Source organism: Chiroxiphia lanceolata, chromosome 13, assembly GCF_009829145.1.
Source record: "Chiroxiphia lanceolata isolate bChiLan1 chromosome 13, bChiLan1.pri, whole genome shotgun sequence".
Lineage (NCBI taxonomy): Eukaryota > Metazoa > Chordata > Aves > Passeriformes > Pipridae > Chiroxiphia > Chiroxiphia lanceolata.
In genome coordinates, this window is record NC_045649.1 from 14741241 (window position 1) to 14757389 (window position 16149).

At 43.2% G+C, this 16149-nt stretch overlaps 1 protein-coding gene across 1 annotated transcript; it reads right to left on the reverse strand.

The window, feature by feature from the left end:
- Nucleotides 1-496: 496 nt before the first annotated feature.
- C13H19orf12 (chromosome 13 C19orf12 homolog) lies at nt 497-10899 on the reverse strand. Its single transcript, XM_032701312.1, has 3 exons — nt 10802-10899; nt 4132-4308; nt 497-1925 (listed from the first exon to the last, which is right to left on the reverse strand). Exons 2-3 carry the CDS (start codon nt 4289-4291, stop codon nt 1660-1662), a joined length of 426 nt encoding a protein of 141 aa, XP_032557203.1. The 5' UTR covers nt 4292-4308; nt 10802-10899; the 3' UTR covers nt 497-1659.
- Nucleotides 10900-16149: the final 5250 nt, after the last annotated feature.

The following is a 16149-nucleotide window of genomic DNA, read 5'->3' on the forward strand; positions in this document are numbered from 1 at the left end:
CTTTCCTATGACCTGCTCTACACTCAGATGTCAGCTCCTCTCATTCTGGGTTTGAACAGCTGAGCATAAGATGGCAAGTTCCATCCCACTGGATCATTCAATCATCTGCCACTGTTAGCAGTGTGTTATTTTGGAAATACTAATTTAATTTGTGACATAACCAGAAAATTGCAAATAGAAGTAATTCCAGTCATAAAAATAGTATTCTAAGATGGATATACAGAGTTTGTAAAATCTTGAAAAGGCTACAGTGTGTGTAATCTGTCAATGAAACTGAAAACCCACTGATTTCAGACTTGGCATTATGAAATTGTGACAAGGTTAGGAGTGCCCACTTATAATTCACTTCCTCTTTCACATCACTGAAAAAGTGAGAACAATCACTGCCCTGCACTCCAATGAATTTATCAATGGCAAATGTACCTGCAGAAGTCAATTAACCAAATGTATACAACAGCAACTTCTGAGTTCAAAGTTTTATCATTTAAACCTCAACTTCTAGAAACCTCACCACACACAGAGCTAGACCTTTATTTTAGGCAAAAAAATGAACTATCAGAGCAGTTTCACTTGTTTTTACATAAAAAGAAGGCACACCTGCACAATTTTCTACTTCGAAACTTGTTTTACAAGTGCCTTGAAACCAAATGTGAACAACTGGCTGGGACATTCAGCAACATGGCATTTGATGCTTACAGTAATAACTGCAGCTGGCACATCCCTCCACCCCACCACCACCACTGCTGCCAACTGCTGGCTGCCCAGTACAAGCCTGGCTGAATTCTTAAAGAGTTAATTTCATTTAACACAAAACACAGATCACTGTGATGCTTCTTATGAATATTTTAATGAAAACAGAGGACCAGCTGTTCAGATTCAGTCAAGAAACCAATGCTGAAATGACAACCCTGATGCTGGGGCTAAGATAAAACCAGCAGACTCAGCTCCCCATTTTTTAAAAAGAATATTCTTGCCATGCTTTCCCATTCTAGGGCATCAGGAACTTGGTGAAAATGAAACTGAAAATTGAATTGAAATTGTTCACAGTTTGTTTTCCTGTTGCTTGAAATCTTGTTTAGGCATTTGCTTCACTTCTTACATAAAGAAATAAATAACTCAAGAATTACAATAAAAATGTGACAAACAACAAAGTAATGATTGAGTCCTTTGAGTTCACAGTAGAAGAACATATCTTCTTATAATTTCTCTTGGCAGGACTGAAACAGTAGGTAAAATCTTTTGAAGTGCCCTGGCTACTTTGGCACCTTATTGTCATTCACAGAAAAAAATTAAAGCACTTACACAAACAGAAATAAATTTCCTAAATAAAACACAATGACTTTGAAAATTTTCACTAGTGTCACATTAACATAAGAGAAATGTAATTCCCTTCAGCAATTTGAATCAGTCCTAGTGCAGAGTAATTCAAAATTATGCAGCGAGTCAGTGTCAGGTTAATGCTTCAATCTAACACTATCCTTAAAAATCCACATAAAATAAAAATAATAAAAAAATCCCAAATGCCAAAACCCAACACCCAAACAATACTTAGATCTGCCTATATTTATAATTGGTACTGCTAACTAATAATTGCTATGTTGCAGAATCACAACTGCCAATAAAATCCACTGCAGTGTAAAAGGCCTGCTCTGCCAAGGTTCATTCTCCGTACTCTATCTGTGCTCTCAGCTCTTTGGAGAGATAATTGACCAGCACCGCTGTGAGCTTCTGCTGCAGACCAGCATTGCCCATGACCAGAGCAGTCAGCTGAACAACATCCGTCCAGTCTAAGTGCCTGATAACATCAACAGCTTCATCATAGAGTTTCTGCTGCTCAGTAGGAGGCAATTCCAACAAAATCTGAGGGACTGGTTTGAACTGTCCAGAAGTCATCCAGGCACCAAGCAATCCACCAAATGCTCCACCTAGAAAAGACAAGAGAGTTAGTCTTTACCAGCTAAAGCCTGAAATCCCATCCACAGCCTTCATCAACAATGTGTCTTCTTTAACTAGGTTTATAGACGATACTCAAAGCACCAAGAAGGATTTCTAAACCACTTTGCATTCACAGCAATCACAAAGAAACTCTTTACACAATCAATGCTAATAGCTTCAAGCTAGAAATCAGAAACACAAGGACGCTGGTCTCTTTAGGATAAGCTCTACTACTAAATAAAATCATGCCCAAGGAAAACACCAGACCAACAACTGCCATTAACACTACTCTTACTAGAGATTGCCAGACTGATCCAAGCTTTCTGCTTCTTTAGAGTCACACATTGCAGCCTCAAACTCCCGTGAAGTCCAGCCCTGAAGGTGCTCAGAGACTAAACCATTGGACACATTCATGCTTTCATCTACTAAACCCACAGCCCACCCACACCAGCTGGACAAGACATGCTCAGGGTAAGAAGAGGGTTCTAGGTCATCAAGGTAACAGCAGAGGGATCCTCTATAGCTGCTGTGACTGTGGCTGCTGCTGAGAAAGCAGCCTGGCAGTCCTACACACTGTTCTCTGACACCAGTCTGACCTGCACCACAGCAACTCACAGGACTGACACCACTGCCCAGAGCACACACCCTGTTGGAAGGAAGGAGAACCCTCACCATGGAGAGGTGTCAGAACCCACCCTGCCTCCAAAACTGCCACCCTAAAAACTGCTCCTAAAAAGTCATTTATGCACTCACGGGGATGCAGTTTTTCATTAGACAAAAATTCTGTAATTTGCAGCTTTTACTCAGTTGGCAATTTTTCCCATGATACCACAGAAATACTTGAAAGCCTAAGATGGCTGAATTCATCTTCAAGGGACTTTTATGAGAACATCAATACCTGATTTAGGGGCACTTAATGCAAAAGGCACTAGAAGTATTGATGTCTAAGCTCCACATCCATTGGCACAAGATTTGTTACATGATCACACTTTTCCCCCCCAGGCAACATACCCACAACCCATTCTTCTCAGAGCAAGCAGTTCTTAAAAAGCAGGATTGCTGCAAGTACCTCCATTTATTGTTGCAGATGGAAGGTAACTCATCCTCTAATTCTTCATGCGAGGCAGCAAGAAGTACAATGCCTGGTACCCAGTCCCACAGCCATCCAGGCTGTTTGTGTAAGTGAAAGTGCACTTGACTGCAAATGTTTCTCTAACTGTCCTAAATACTCAGGGTTGTTTATATATACTTGGGACTGGGAGACATTGTGAAGGCCTAAATAAACACTTAAGAGAAAACACATCCAAGAATAACTTCAGTGTTTCTCATCACCTCACTCAAGAATCAGGCCACTTACATTATTATCTTTACTTCTGATTTTAAGCTTACAAATCTCTTACAAAAGCTTAATTTCCCTTCTTTGTTCCCAATAGCTTCAGTCATGTTTGTCGAAACACTATTTTGGCTATTAATTAAGCTTTGTACTTGTAATAGGAGTAAATACATAGCTTCACACTCCTCACATATCATTCTCTTATTTTTTTGTAACTCAACCTTGCTAACCCTCACACAGCAATATTGTAATTCACTCCAATACCAATAAGCCTGTGAAATTGCTGGAACTGCTTGCAGGACTAAGGAGCATTCAAGGACCAGGGCTGACAGGACTTCAGTGGCAAGGCAGCTTTTAAACTAGTCAACTTTTGAATTAAGAGTTAATAGAGGAGAGACAGCTCTTTACTATTAGACTTCGGCTTTCCTGTAATTTTCCATGCCAGGAAAAAAAAAACAAAGTGGCAGGGAATAATGAATCCCAGAGGACAAAAAAAAAAAAAAAAGTTCATCAAGAAATTAACAGCAGGAACTTTTAAAATAAAGAAGTAAACATAACTTGTAATAAGATCGTTTGGAAGATGATCCTGTCACATGCTAAGGCTAAGAATGCTTACTCACCTCACTCCACACCCCAATTTTCATTCTTCTGTGCCACCAGGTACCAACATCCCCCTGACTGCTGCCATCATCTCTGTGCTCCTTCCTCCCTGTCTCACCCCCCTCCTCTTCACTCCCCACCAAGGCACGAAATCTCAACACTGAATGCCCTTTTCCTTCAACTTACACCTACTACACAGACTTCCTAGTTTCTCCACTCAGGGATTTAACCACCCTCTTGTTCCCAAAGCAAAACTCACTTACCTACAGCGATTCCAGGGGGACCTCCCATCAGACCCCCAAGAAAGGCTGTGGCACCTGCCAGCAGTGCTCCCCGACCAGAGTGTTTGACAGCAGCTTTCATCCCCCTCGCCTCAGAGACGTGGCAGAGCAGCTGCATCACATCATCAACAGGGATGGGCATCTTGGCGAGTTAAGATCCTGGAAAGAATATTTTAAGTTATCTTTTGATCACTGCAACAGAGATTAAACCTGGCTGCTAAATGAATTTTAGGAATAAAACCAGTGTTTGCGAGTCTGTAAGACAAAAAAGGACAGACACACAGAAAATGCTGTGTGCAAAACTGCTTTCTCTTTCACTTCTTGGAAAACTAACCCTACTGGCAAACAGCTGAAGGTTACTGAAACTGCAAATGAGACCTCTGAGCAGACCAGAGAAAACTGGTTTCACAGAAATTTTACAGAATATTCTGAGTTGGAACGGACCCAGAAGGATCATCAAGTCCAGCTCTTAAATGAATGGCCCATACAGGGATTGAACTCACAACCTACATGCTCTAACTAGCTGAGCTAACATGAGAAACTCAGAGACTCTACAGTATGTAGTACCAAATTCTACAGTACACTGCTTTTGCCTTGAGCAACTCCCATGTGTGTTGAGCATCATGCAAACACTCTGGGAAAAAGACAAAGCAGAGCCTCACTCTACCACAACCAGCAGAATGTAAATGACAAATCTGTCAGGTATTTTCTCCCTGTCCTAATTCTTGCCACAAATCAGTTGGTTGTTTTCACATACCAGTTCTTCTCCCTGTTTTGTTACAGACTTAGACACTTCCATGCTGATTTCTGAAGGTGGTAGGCTCTCTGTAGCAACCAAAGAGCCTGAGGAAGGGAACAGATTTCAGAAGGAGTCAGAGGAAAAACCTGGGACTGGGAAAAAATGCTCTGGAGACAGACCATCAGAAATGCAGGGGTGTATGTGTACAGCAGTCAGGGCTCAGAGCAGACACACCAGACAACTCTCATGTATGAGGAGGCAGAGACACGGGACCCCAGCCCTGTTACACACTGAGACATGCCCTGAACATGGAGCAGAGACCTGGCCCTGAGAGTGACCCCTCTGAGACCAAAACCTTTTCCACTCCATTCACTTGCTGCTGCTGCTCATTTAGCAAATACCTCCCATCCTGCACATCAAATGAGGAAAGGGCTTGCAGGGATAAAAAAAAAGAAAAAAAAGTATTCGATAGGATTAAAAATATAATCACATATACACAAGCAGCAGATTTCTTGTTGTACATGTAATGTCAGCACTATAGAACAGATGAGCATTTGATTTTCAGCCCCTAGAACACCTCTTATCCCAGAGCATGTGCAATACATTCTCAGCCCATGCCAACCTGTCTTCAAGTCTTTCTTGAATAGATCTCAGTGCAAAGTGAAAGTGGAGTGGTATCACACCATTTTTCATATTAAAAATTAACTACTGTGACAGCGGAAGCTTTCTTTTGCAGTAAAATGGCTGACTGCAAATCATCCATGTCCCTGCAGTATCCAAGTGCTGCTGACACTAAACAAAAGTCTGGGTTTTGGGAAGGGACTGCTTATGCTCCATAGTGGCAAAGAGGCACAGTAGGAAATTCATCAAATAGTTGGTTTCTCTCACTACTTCATTCATCTTCATGCCAGTCTAAAGAAAACATCCAAGTGTCATCATTTTACCACCGTTGCTTTTGGGTTTTTGGCAGGCTGATGACACAGCAGTGGATCAGCATGGCAGTGTGTGCTGGTTAGAGACATGCTCTTCTTCCAGAGTTAAACATCATCTCATTCAATAGGATTCAAGCTCAGAGTAATAAAATAATGGCTGCTCTGTCTGACCAGTAGGGGAAAAAAACCCCCACCAAATACACAACTGGTACAGCTCACACTGTCTGGGAATGATGGCAAATGAGACAATTAAGTGCTTGTCTTTATCTTCCTAGCAAAGGGTGAGCAGTTTGCCACTCAAGAGTAACCTTCTCACCAGCACCAGGCAGCCTGAAGTGCTGCAGGATTCACTTCCTCCCCTCAGTGAGACAGAAGCTGAACCGTGCCTGTCCAGCACCTCCTTAGCATGCCCTAGGACTAATCCAATGTGCTGAAATGAATTTGCATCTCCTCTTTGGGCTTAATCCAACAAATGTCTCACACGAAGCTCTACAGCATGAAGGCTCTGCAGCACGGGTGGGACAAGACAAGTTGGAGAGCTGACAACACACACAGCTCTCTCTCAGAGTGATATCATCTGCTTTCCCCCAGTCAAACTGATGGAATTCCACAGTTTCCTAAACCAAACTAACTGTAATAGATGTAAAATGATGTTTTGTGAGCAGAGACACCCGAAGCTGAAGCCTCAGGTTCCTGCAGCAGGCCAAAGCTGGAACCTTAGAAAACAAGCATGGAAAACAACCTGCATTACTCCATCCTCCACATGGCCAACACCAGGACATGTCCTTACGCTGACCTTACACTGACATGGCATTGCAAGCAGTGCAAAGGTGATCAGCTCTACCCTGGGGTTCCTCTGAATAAATAAAACACCCTTTTATCACCAGCTTCAAAGTGGCTTAAAGGTGAAAAAACCCAGACTGTAATAAAAACAGAAGTCACGCTGCTTTCTGGTGGTGTACAAAGCGTGGCAAACACACGAATTTGTAACTGCCTATTAAGGTAAAGCAGAAACATGCTGGAACTCAAGCAACTGTAAGTAGCCTTTCCACAGTAAATTATTTTACAGTTTTACTCCCCTCACAACTTCCCCGAAGGAAATTTCCACTCGCAAAATTAATATTTATTTGGGTTTTTCTGGCTTGACTGAATAAAGTTCTTGGCATAGAAAAGCCATTCCTGCTTAATTCTGGATGTGAGCAGAACACTCAAAACTCTCAAAGACATTACAAGCAGCATTCATTTTCTCTCAACTCTTAGAAGTATTTCTATGATCTCTTAGCATAGTCACTATATTTTAAGTCCTGCAGTAAACCTTAGTGAATACAGTAGCTGATGCACAGCACATACAAGTTGTCTTTTTTAAACTGTACATACAGAGCACTAGTGGAAGCCACTGAAACATAAGCCATGTATTACAACATGTAAAGTAATCCCAGATTCCTACATTCAGCACAAAGACACAGATGAGTGGATCAGCACTGTAGGGATCTTTTGCAAAGTCATATAATTTCTGAGAAAATTTCAGGTTTCAATGAAGAATCAAGGTGCTCAATCAGGCAATTTTCAGTGAGTAGTACTTTTTAAATCATACACTGCAGGCCATCAAAGCAGGATATTTTGACAATACAGTAACAGACAGAATAGAACAAATGGAGCTCTAAGTTTTGTGTGTCAGAGGTAGAATCCGATGATAGCCAAAAATATTTATAGACTCTGATTGTGTAAGCGACAAGTAAACAAAAGTGCAATTTGATCCTATTACCAAATTATTCACTACGGAATTCACCCAGATGTTAAGAAACACCAGGACTGTGAAATACTGGATTTCCTCTAACGGAGAAATAGAAATGTCAACAACATCCTTAAGACTGTGCCCAGCTTTCAGAGGTGCCAAGTCCCCACAGCTCCTATTGACTTTACATGGCACTGAGAATCTTCAGCACTTCGAGAAAAAACCAAAACCAAACCCAAGAGTTTTGGAACATGAAGCCACTGAGAAATCAAGATTTGTTGTTTAACTGACCTTCCTTTGTTGTTCTACTGCATTCCTTCTGTATTTGTGGTCTCCCCAAATACTCATCCGAGGTATTAGACTCTCTACTTCTCTCTGACTAAATTAGATGATGCTCTCTCTTTCACCTCAAGGATAGGGGATCAAAGTGAGCAATGATCCTGCTCTCCCTATCCAAAAGGAATGGTAATATTATGTGTTTGTATCTCGATTTTGAACCTACAATCAACAGGTTTTCCTAAGAAGAAAAATGCCATATGAAGAATTAAAATAACAACATTGTACCCAACTCACTCAAAGTCCTGCTAATGCAAATAATTAAAGAGGGTCCCCAGATTACCCTGTGGTGTGAACCTCATTTCAGCTCTTCTCAGTTTTACACTCCCATCTCATCATCCTACTTCCCCCTTCACAGAGTGATGACCTTAGACAAGCAAAAGCACTTTTAATCCTTGGGCTCACTGTCCCACTTACAGAAAAATGAACACCTTCCCAAATGTCCCCACAGGAGATATTCTAACACAGCCTGGCTCACCACCCAGCTGTCCTCACTGCTCCTTGCAGCCTCTTACTGAGTTAACTCAGTAAACTCTTCAGTAAACATCTCTGCAAATGTGCACAGCACAAAAAAACACCCACACAACAAATTCCAAACCTAACAAGCGATGAGGACATAGGGCTAAGTCCTCTTACCTGGAGCTATCTTTATCCTGGTGGACACCATTTGGTGATAAGCAAGGATGTGAGGTGAGAATCTCCACACAAGTGCTAGAAAGCATACAAGTGCTCTGTGTAGATCTTCAAACTTTCACTTCAAGGGCTCAGCAAACATTTATGCAAGCCCGTGTGTCTGGGAGATCACACAGGACAATTTCGTATCTCAGTTGCACAGCAACAGCTCTATCTGTAGTGCAACTTCTTATAAGGAACATCAGAACAGCACTGGAGCAAAACCAAACACAAAGTACTCAACAACTGAGGCAGACTAAAGAACATGACTTCACAAACAACAGTGTGCACAGAGATGTGACCTGATGATTGACCAGGCCAGAAGTTCATTAATTATTTCAATAAGAGTAGGTGGACAGACAGGGAATCAACATATTCCCATCTGCAAAGGAGGACTGTCTCATCACTGGTCCATACACATACTGTTGGCTTGAGGAGCACCTGTGCTCCTAAATCATCACTTTTGGAAAATCCCACCTTTAGAGCCCAGTCTAGTACTCGATATCTGCAAAGCAGGTGGTCTGTCTGATTTAAATCATGACTGGCATCAGTAGCCAGTAAAACCTGGTTTAAATACACCAGTTTTAAACCTGCTCTGCATTTGTAATTTTCAGTTATTTTGCTAAGAAGGGTTTACTCCTACTTAGTGGTGTAAAGATTAGAACATGCTGATCACCATTCTTATCTTAGCTTTTGGTACTCTTCTTTCCCAACCGTGAGGATTCACTACATCTACAAATATTTGCTGTAATAATATAATTATGTTGCTGACTATACATATATTCAGATGTTAAATTTTTTTAGTTTCAATTATATTAGGAGAAGGTAAAAAACTCTTGTATTTGCTAGACAATCTGAATTCAATTGAAATGCATAAAAGAGCATTTTAATATTGTTTTGTAAGAACTGGGACCCTAAGAGCATGGCTTACTCCTTCTGTGTATTTATCAAAGTATTTAATTGGTTTATTTAACACAAGAGGCAACAAATTTACTCTTTAGATGAACAAACTACTTCTAGGAACACAGAAGCTCATTTTTAGGCTCCTGGATGCCTAAAAATGCAGGTAAATATTCAGTGGGAACTATGTCATTCCACTGATATAAAAGGAAATTTGCCACCTAACCTGCCTAGGCACTTGGGATATCCACCTTACCTGGTCTGCTGAATTAGAAAGTATCTGTGAAAGACTGGCCATAGCTCCTTCCACCCCTGAATTTTTATAGACCTATTCAATGTCTTTCTAATTTATAACTTGAGTGATTTTTTTTCCATTTCCTAGCCAGTTTCTCCATCTTGAAGGCAGTGTCCAACAAAGTTACAGGCCACTTCCATCAGCTAGCTGATACTGGAGTCAAGGATCAGACTTATAGTTAAGAAAAAAAAGAGAGATGACACTAAGAAAACACAAATAGCAGAGCTGTTCCCGTGTTGAGGTAGTTGGCGCAGCACACTGCACTGGTATCTTCAAAATCTAAACTAAGCCTGAAAATTAAAGATATTTTCCCTGACTCACTGCTAAAAAACATAAAACTTCACCTCATTAAAATTAATCAACGTGTTCTGAATGTTTCAAAATTTATTAAAAACGTTATGACTAAAATAGGCTGAGCATAAAATGTAATTATGAGCCCTTTCAAAAAGACGAAATTTAATTACATTACAGCTAGTTTTTTATTTATTTTCCTACAGCGCCTCATTCCAGGTTTACTATTGCTGAAGAGACACTCCGGCCTAAACGTGACTTGGGGGGGCGGAAGGGAAGAGAAATCAGGAGTTCACTCAAAACCCACCGAAGTTCTTTCAAAACCCACCGAAATTCCTCTAAAACGCACCCAAACCCACCTGGGGGCGTTCCTGGCTCCCCTGCTCCGGGTGACCCTGCCCGCGGCCGGCGGGTCGGGCTGGGCTGCCCCCCAACCCTAATGGTTCCCTGAAGCCAAGGGGGCGTTCAGTGGGCTCGGAACGTCTTTAAGGGCCTTATCCTTGCATCCAAAAAATGCCCCCGGCTCCAGGGGCGGCCCCAGGGGCTGGAGCGGCTCCGCGGCCCCGCTCCCCGCAGCCCCGGCGGCCTCGCCGGGTCCTCCCCGGGGCCGCACACGCGAACCCCGCGGGCCGGGCCGGGGCTGCCCGGGGAGCGGAGCGGACACAGCGGGGCCCGCTCGGGCTCCGCTCCGTCCGCCGCGGCCTTTCCCTCCTCCACCTCCTCCTCCCCTCCATCCTCCTTCCCCCGCCTACCTCCGCCGGCAGCGCCCGGCTCCGGGCCCCGGCCGGGCACGACACTGCGGCGGCGCCGGAGGAGGGGCGGCCCCGAGCGCAGCCGCCGGCCCTGCCCGCGCTGGGATGGGCTGGGCTGGGCTGGATTCGGCTGAGCTTGGCTCGGGTGGGCCCGGCTGAGCTCGGCTGGGCTGGGCCCGGCTGAGCTCGGCTGGGCTGGGCCCGGCTCGGCTGGGCCGGGTCCGGGCAGCAATCCCGGCCCCTCCGCGCCTGCTCCGCGGGCACCGAGTTGTGGAGCCGCCGCCTCCTCCCGCTGCCGCGTCCGGCGGCGCCTCCGGGGCCAGGGCACACGGGCCCGTGCGGGGTGTGACACTGTCACCAGGGCAGGCGACAGCACCGAGGTGCTCACAGGGATGGAGCGCCTCTCCCGCCAGGAAAGGCTGGGAGGATCGGGATTGCTGAGACGGCTTAGGGGTGACCTAATTGCGGCCTTCCAGTGCCTGGAGGGAGCCTACAGGAAAGATGGAGAGAGACTATTAACAAGAGCCATAGTGACAGGACAAGGGGGAATGGCTTCACACTGACAGAGAGTAGGTTTAGATTAGATATTAGGAAGAAATTCTTCCCTGTGAGGGTGGCGAAGCCCTGGCACAGGTTACCCAAAGAAGCTGTGGCTGCCCCGTCCCTGGAAGTGCCCAAGGCCAGGCTGGACGGAGCTTGGAGCAAGCTGGTCTAGTGGAAGGTGTCCCTGCCCATGGCAGGGGATTGGAATGAGATGATCTTCAAGGTCCTCTTACAACCCAAACCAGTCTATGATTTTATGATTTTAGGAACCTGGTTGTGGAACAGCACATCCCAATCCCAGCTGAGCTGGGATACAGGACGAGGAAGAGGGGGGCTGTTAGGACATCCCTGACCCTGCTCTGAGAATTTAATCTCAGAATATTTTTTCATGCTTTTCACTCGGGTTTGTTTCAGTCACCAGCTCGGTAAAGTGCAGCGTGCCAGCCTGATAGAGCACCACAAGTAATCAAACAAGCGTTACAACAGCTGTGCCACATATGGCTCCTGAAATATCACACTGGTTCGTAATACCAGTACAATCTTGGAAAAATTACTGCCTAATGTTAAAAATGCTGCCATTTCCCCAAGAATGGATTGTTAACAGAGGTTTTTGGTTTTGTAAACTAAGCTTCATTATGAAATCGTTTCTGATGTAAGGTAAACCATCTCCCCTCTGTTTCATGTTGAAAAGAGAAAAAAAGCAGGATGAGGAAATGAAGGAGAAATGCAACTCACAAAAAATTTTTGTCCCTTTCCTGTGGCTGCACTGGGGACTTCTTAACCTCCCCATGCTTTATACGATCACATAAAATAACTCTCTGTGTAACAACTCAAAATGTTACAGGTCTACTGGTGCTCTTGATTTTTACGATTTGGATGTAAAAGGCAAATGTAATTCCTAAAATGAACAAAGAACCTAAATGCCACGTATATTTTAAAAAGTAACACCCCAAATTCCAGCTGTACACAGCCTTCCAAGGGGCAATATTAAAAGCAATTAAGTTTGCCAACCAGCAATGGAGGGAATTTTTATCACTCTATTCCAAAACCGAATCATTACTTCACTACTCCAGTTAAAAATGAACACAGGTTTTGGAGCTACATCAGCAGGTATTTATTAGGTCTATTTTTTAATATGATAAAAGTTACTAAAATGAAAATGTAAGATAACAATGGAAAGCGTATCCTTTAAGGATATACATAAATCATGCTACACTTATACAAACTCTGATTCTGTTGAAGTCAACGGGAATGTGCTGCCCGGCGGCTCCACCTGGCGGCTTCCCACTCCTCGGGAGCATCTCCTCACCTGCAGCCTCAGGAAAGCCGGCAGCTCCTCACCTCAATGCCAGCAGGGACAGCTCTGCTCCGTGTATCTCCGGATATCTGCGTGTTCTGCCTGGATCTGTCACTTCTTCCACAGTGTATTTACGCACCTCAACACGCACCTTTCACAAGTAAGTAGTACCTGAGATAGATGTTCAAATGCTTTTTAATTCCAGGAGCTGGTGGAGTGAGAGCAGTTCAAGGTGGTTCTGCTCCAAATCAGATCCTGTCAATCCCTCACTGTATTCTCTGTATATTAAGGGACTGCAGCAACTCTCTTATGAGAAAAGGCTGAGGGAGTTGGGCCTGTTCAGCCTTGAGAAGACACAGCTGAGAGGGGACCTCATCAATGTGTAGAAATATGTAAATGGGGGGTGCCAAGAGGATGGACCAGGCTCTGCTCGGGGGTGCCCAGCAATGGGACAAGAGGCAATGGTAGGAACTGATGCCCAGGAAGTTCCACCTGGACATGAGAAAGACCTTCCTTCCTGTGCAGTGACTGAGCACTGGGAGTGATTGTCCAGAGAGGATGTGGAGTCTCCCTCACTGGGGATAGTCAGGAACTGTCTGGACACAATCCTGTGCCATGTATGTGCTCTGGGATGACACTGCCTGGGCAGGGAAGTTGGACCAGATGACCCACTGAGGTCCCTTCCAATCTGGCCCATTCTGTGATTCTGTATTCACTGCAGTGTGCTGGGCTTTTATAAGTACTAGATGTCATGCTCTTCCTACATCCCTTTTATCAGCACTGATTCACTATTTAATTTCCTGTATCAGGATGTTTTACGTATTTTTCCTCTTCAGGTTACTAGGAACTCCATGCTTTTGAACACTAAGAGAAAAAACCACATTCCCTTTCATCTCCCCAAATCCTCAAGTCATCTGTTAAAGGCAGGCATCAGAAATCAACCACAGCAATGCTGCACTGGCATTCTGGTCTGATGAACCCCTTGGCAGGTTTCTGTCAAGTCCTTCCCTAACATACAGCAGAACCCAAGGTAACTGCAGGCCCATTCAGCCTGTCCTCAGTGTGCTGCATTCACTGCATATTTTTCACAGCTTTTGACATACTAAGACATAGGCCAAGGGGCACCACAAAGGATTTCAGCTGGAGATGGGCTGTTGCTACCAAAACAATGATTCATTCTGGCTTTCAGCTTGCTCATTACAGCATCTCAAGAAAATGCCTATCAGAAGCAGGCTCAGTCTAAAGGAACTGGCCAGAAACACCTGATCCAATTATCTGAAATACCTATTACCTTCACAGGAAACCATGACAGATTCTTTTTTTAAGATGAAGCACTTAATCTTGTTGGACAGAAAGAAGCTGTTTCTCTAAATTTTCTTCTGTGCTAGAGATTCACAGAGAAACCAGGAGGATTAGGCAACTGTATGTGACAGACTTAGTTTCATTGCTTCACTTAGTTACACTTTATTTTTCTTAAAATCTTTGTTTGTTTGTTTGTTTGTTTTAATCACAATAGCAGGACAAAAGCCATTCCAAACTTGGGGCATGCATTAAGTAATATTGATCCATTTGCCTAAGTTTGCAAAGCACCTAAAAATACCCTTGAGGTTTCCCTTTGGTATCAATGCATTGCTTGGATATGGGTGAGGATGATTTAATTTACAGTGTTAGATCAAAGCAAGGAGAAAAGAGGGAAAAGGAAGAAATGTCATATGTTCTCCAGAACATGTCATGGGAGTGGTCCACGGAGAAGAAAGGAATGGAAGATGTAACAAAGCAGGTTTCTGATCACATCTGAGTTTAGAAGGGTATGAGGTTTCTGTCATTTTCCCCTGAAATCTGGGAAACCCTCTGCTGCAGTGATGAAAAGCTGTTTTGCTTACATCTTTCTGATGTCCAGAGCTCCAGACAGACTCCATCTCTCCCTTGGTGCTGTAATGCCCTGGTATGTGTGCTCTTACAGAGTCACAGCCAAAACAGCAGCTCTTCTGGAAGGTCTGCTTCATATTATAGTGATAATTTGAACCTTTTCCTTCCTGACAACACAACAGTTTTGTAACTTCTGAGTTTCTCATATTATACTCTGGATTGCCAGGAAAATGGCGAGCCTTCACAAGATCAAACGAGGCACAACTGTATCAAAAAAGAAAATTAATACGAAAGTAATGCTGCAGCATTTAAACCCTTAAACAGAGCCACTTAGTAAGGAAATTTTGCAACTGCAGAATGGCTGTTTAAAAGGATTGAAAAAAGGCAACATTTCTAAAAGCAGGAACATAACTCTAATTGTCACCTATTAACACTCTTCACCTCTGAGCTCCAAGGTGTAAATAATGCAGCAGAAATGACCAAATCACTACAGGAAGACCCAATAGCAGGTTACTGAGACCCACTACAAGCAAACCATATGCTTGATGGCAAATCTTTTCCCCATTTCCTACATTAGATATTCATCAGGGTCTGACTTCTAATTGAATGCAAATAAAGAATATAACAGGTTTTTGCATATGAAGTGAAGCTATAGAACATCTGCCTCTTCACAGCCTTTCAATGTACCTTATGTGACATTAAGCAAAGAAGAGGTTTGCCTCATCAGCTTGTAGGAAACTGTGAATTTGAAGAACAGTTTGACTGAACTAAATCATTCCACTGCTGCTGTAAAAGGTGTCTCTTTGATCTCTCTGTGCAGTCCTAGGTGATAAAATGCCAAGTTGGGCAAAATCAGTTTCAATGCCAAAAAGATGGACTACTGGTGCAGAAGGTCACAAAACACTATTAATAGCCTTATATCATCTCAGTCTTGAAAGATGATCCAGAAATATAGGCTGGTGCTTTGGAGTGGAGCACACATTGCTAGCTAGAGCTATCCAAGCAAGCTATTAAAGGTACTTAAGGCATAACCTTACCTGCAAATGGTATAACCTATCTCCTGCTTCTTTAGACTCTCTTACAGCAGTCTTTTATTCTGGTTTTTTACTTCCTCAGCAGCCTAATTCACTAATTGTGTTTACTGGTACAGAGTAGTCAATTTGTGACCTTTTCAGAACAAAAAGCTACAGTAATTCTGAATGTAAAATCAGTGTCCTGAAATTAGCTTACATGTTTATATATTATAGCATGTATAAACACTGAAGTGGAAATAAAATCCTGCCTAAAAAAATAGCTACACAAAATACCTGCAAGGTTTCCAGAGAGGAGCTAAAAAAACCCCCACACTACAATCTCCTACAGCCACCCTTTTGCAGAATGTATCTAAGAAAAGTGCATCTGAGGTTTCCTCAAATCTCTAATTAAAGGGCATCCATAAAGTAGACAAATGTCAAAATCAGATCTAAAATGTCGTAAATTCAGCTAAGGAACAAAGCATTCTAGTATCAAGGATGGATGACATTTGAAGGTGTCTGGAATAACATCAGTGATACATTTCCATGCTTGGTACTATTCAGTGGCGTGAGAAACGTGTACCATAATGTGTACTGGTGCTTGTCTGAGCATAGTATATGTTCAG

What these genes read in the sequence shown, in the direction of transcription:
- C13H19orf12 (XM_032701312.1), bottom strand. Translation starts at nt 4,291, where the DNA reads ATGCCCATCCCTGTTGATGATGTGATGCAGCTGCTCTGCCACGTCTCT. An exon ending in TCCCCCTGGAATCGCTGTAG is followed by an intron (nt 1,926 to 4,131) that starts GTAAGTGAGTTT and finishes TGTCTTTTCTAG; the next exon opens with GTGGAGCATTTGGTGGATTG.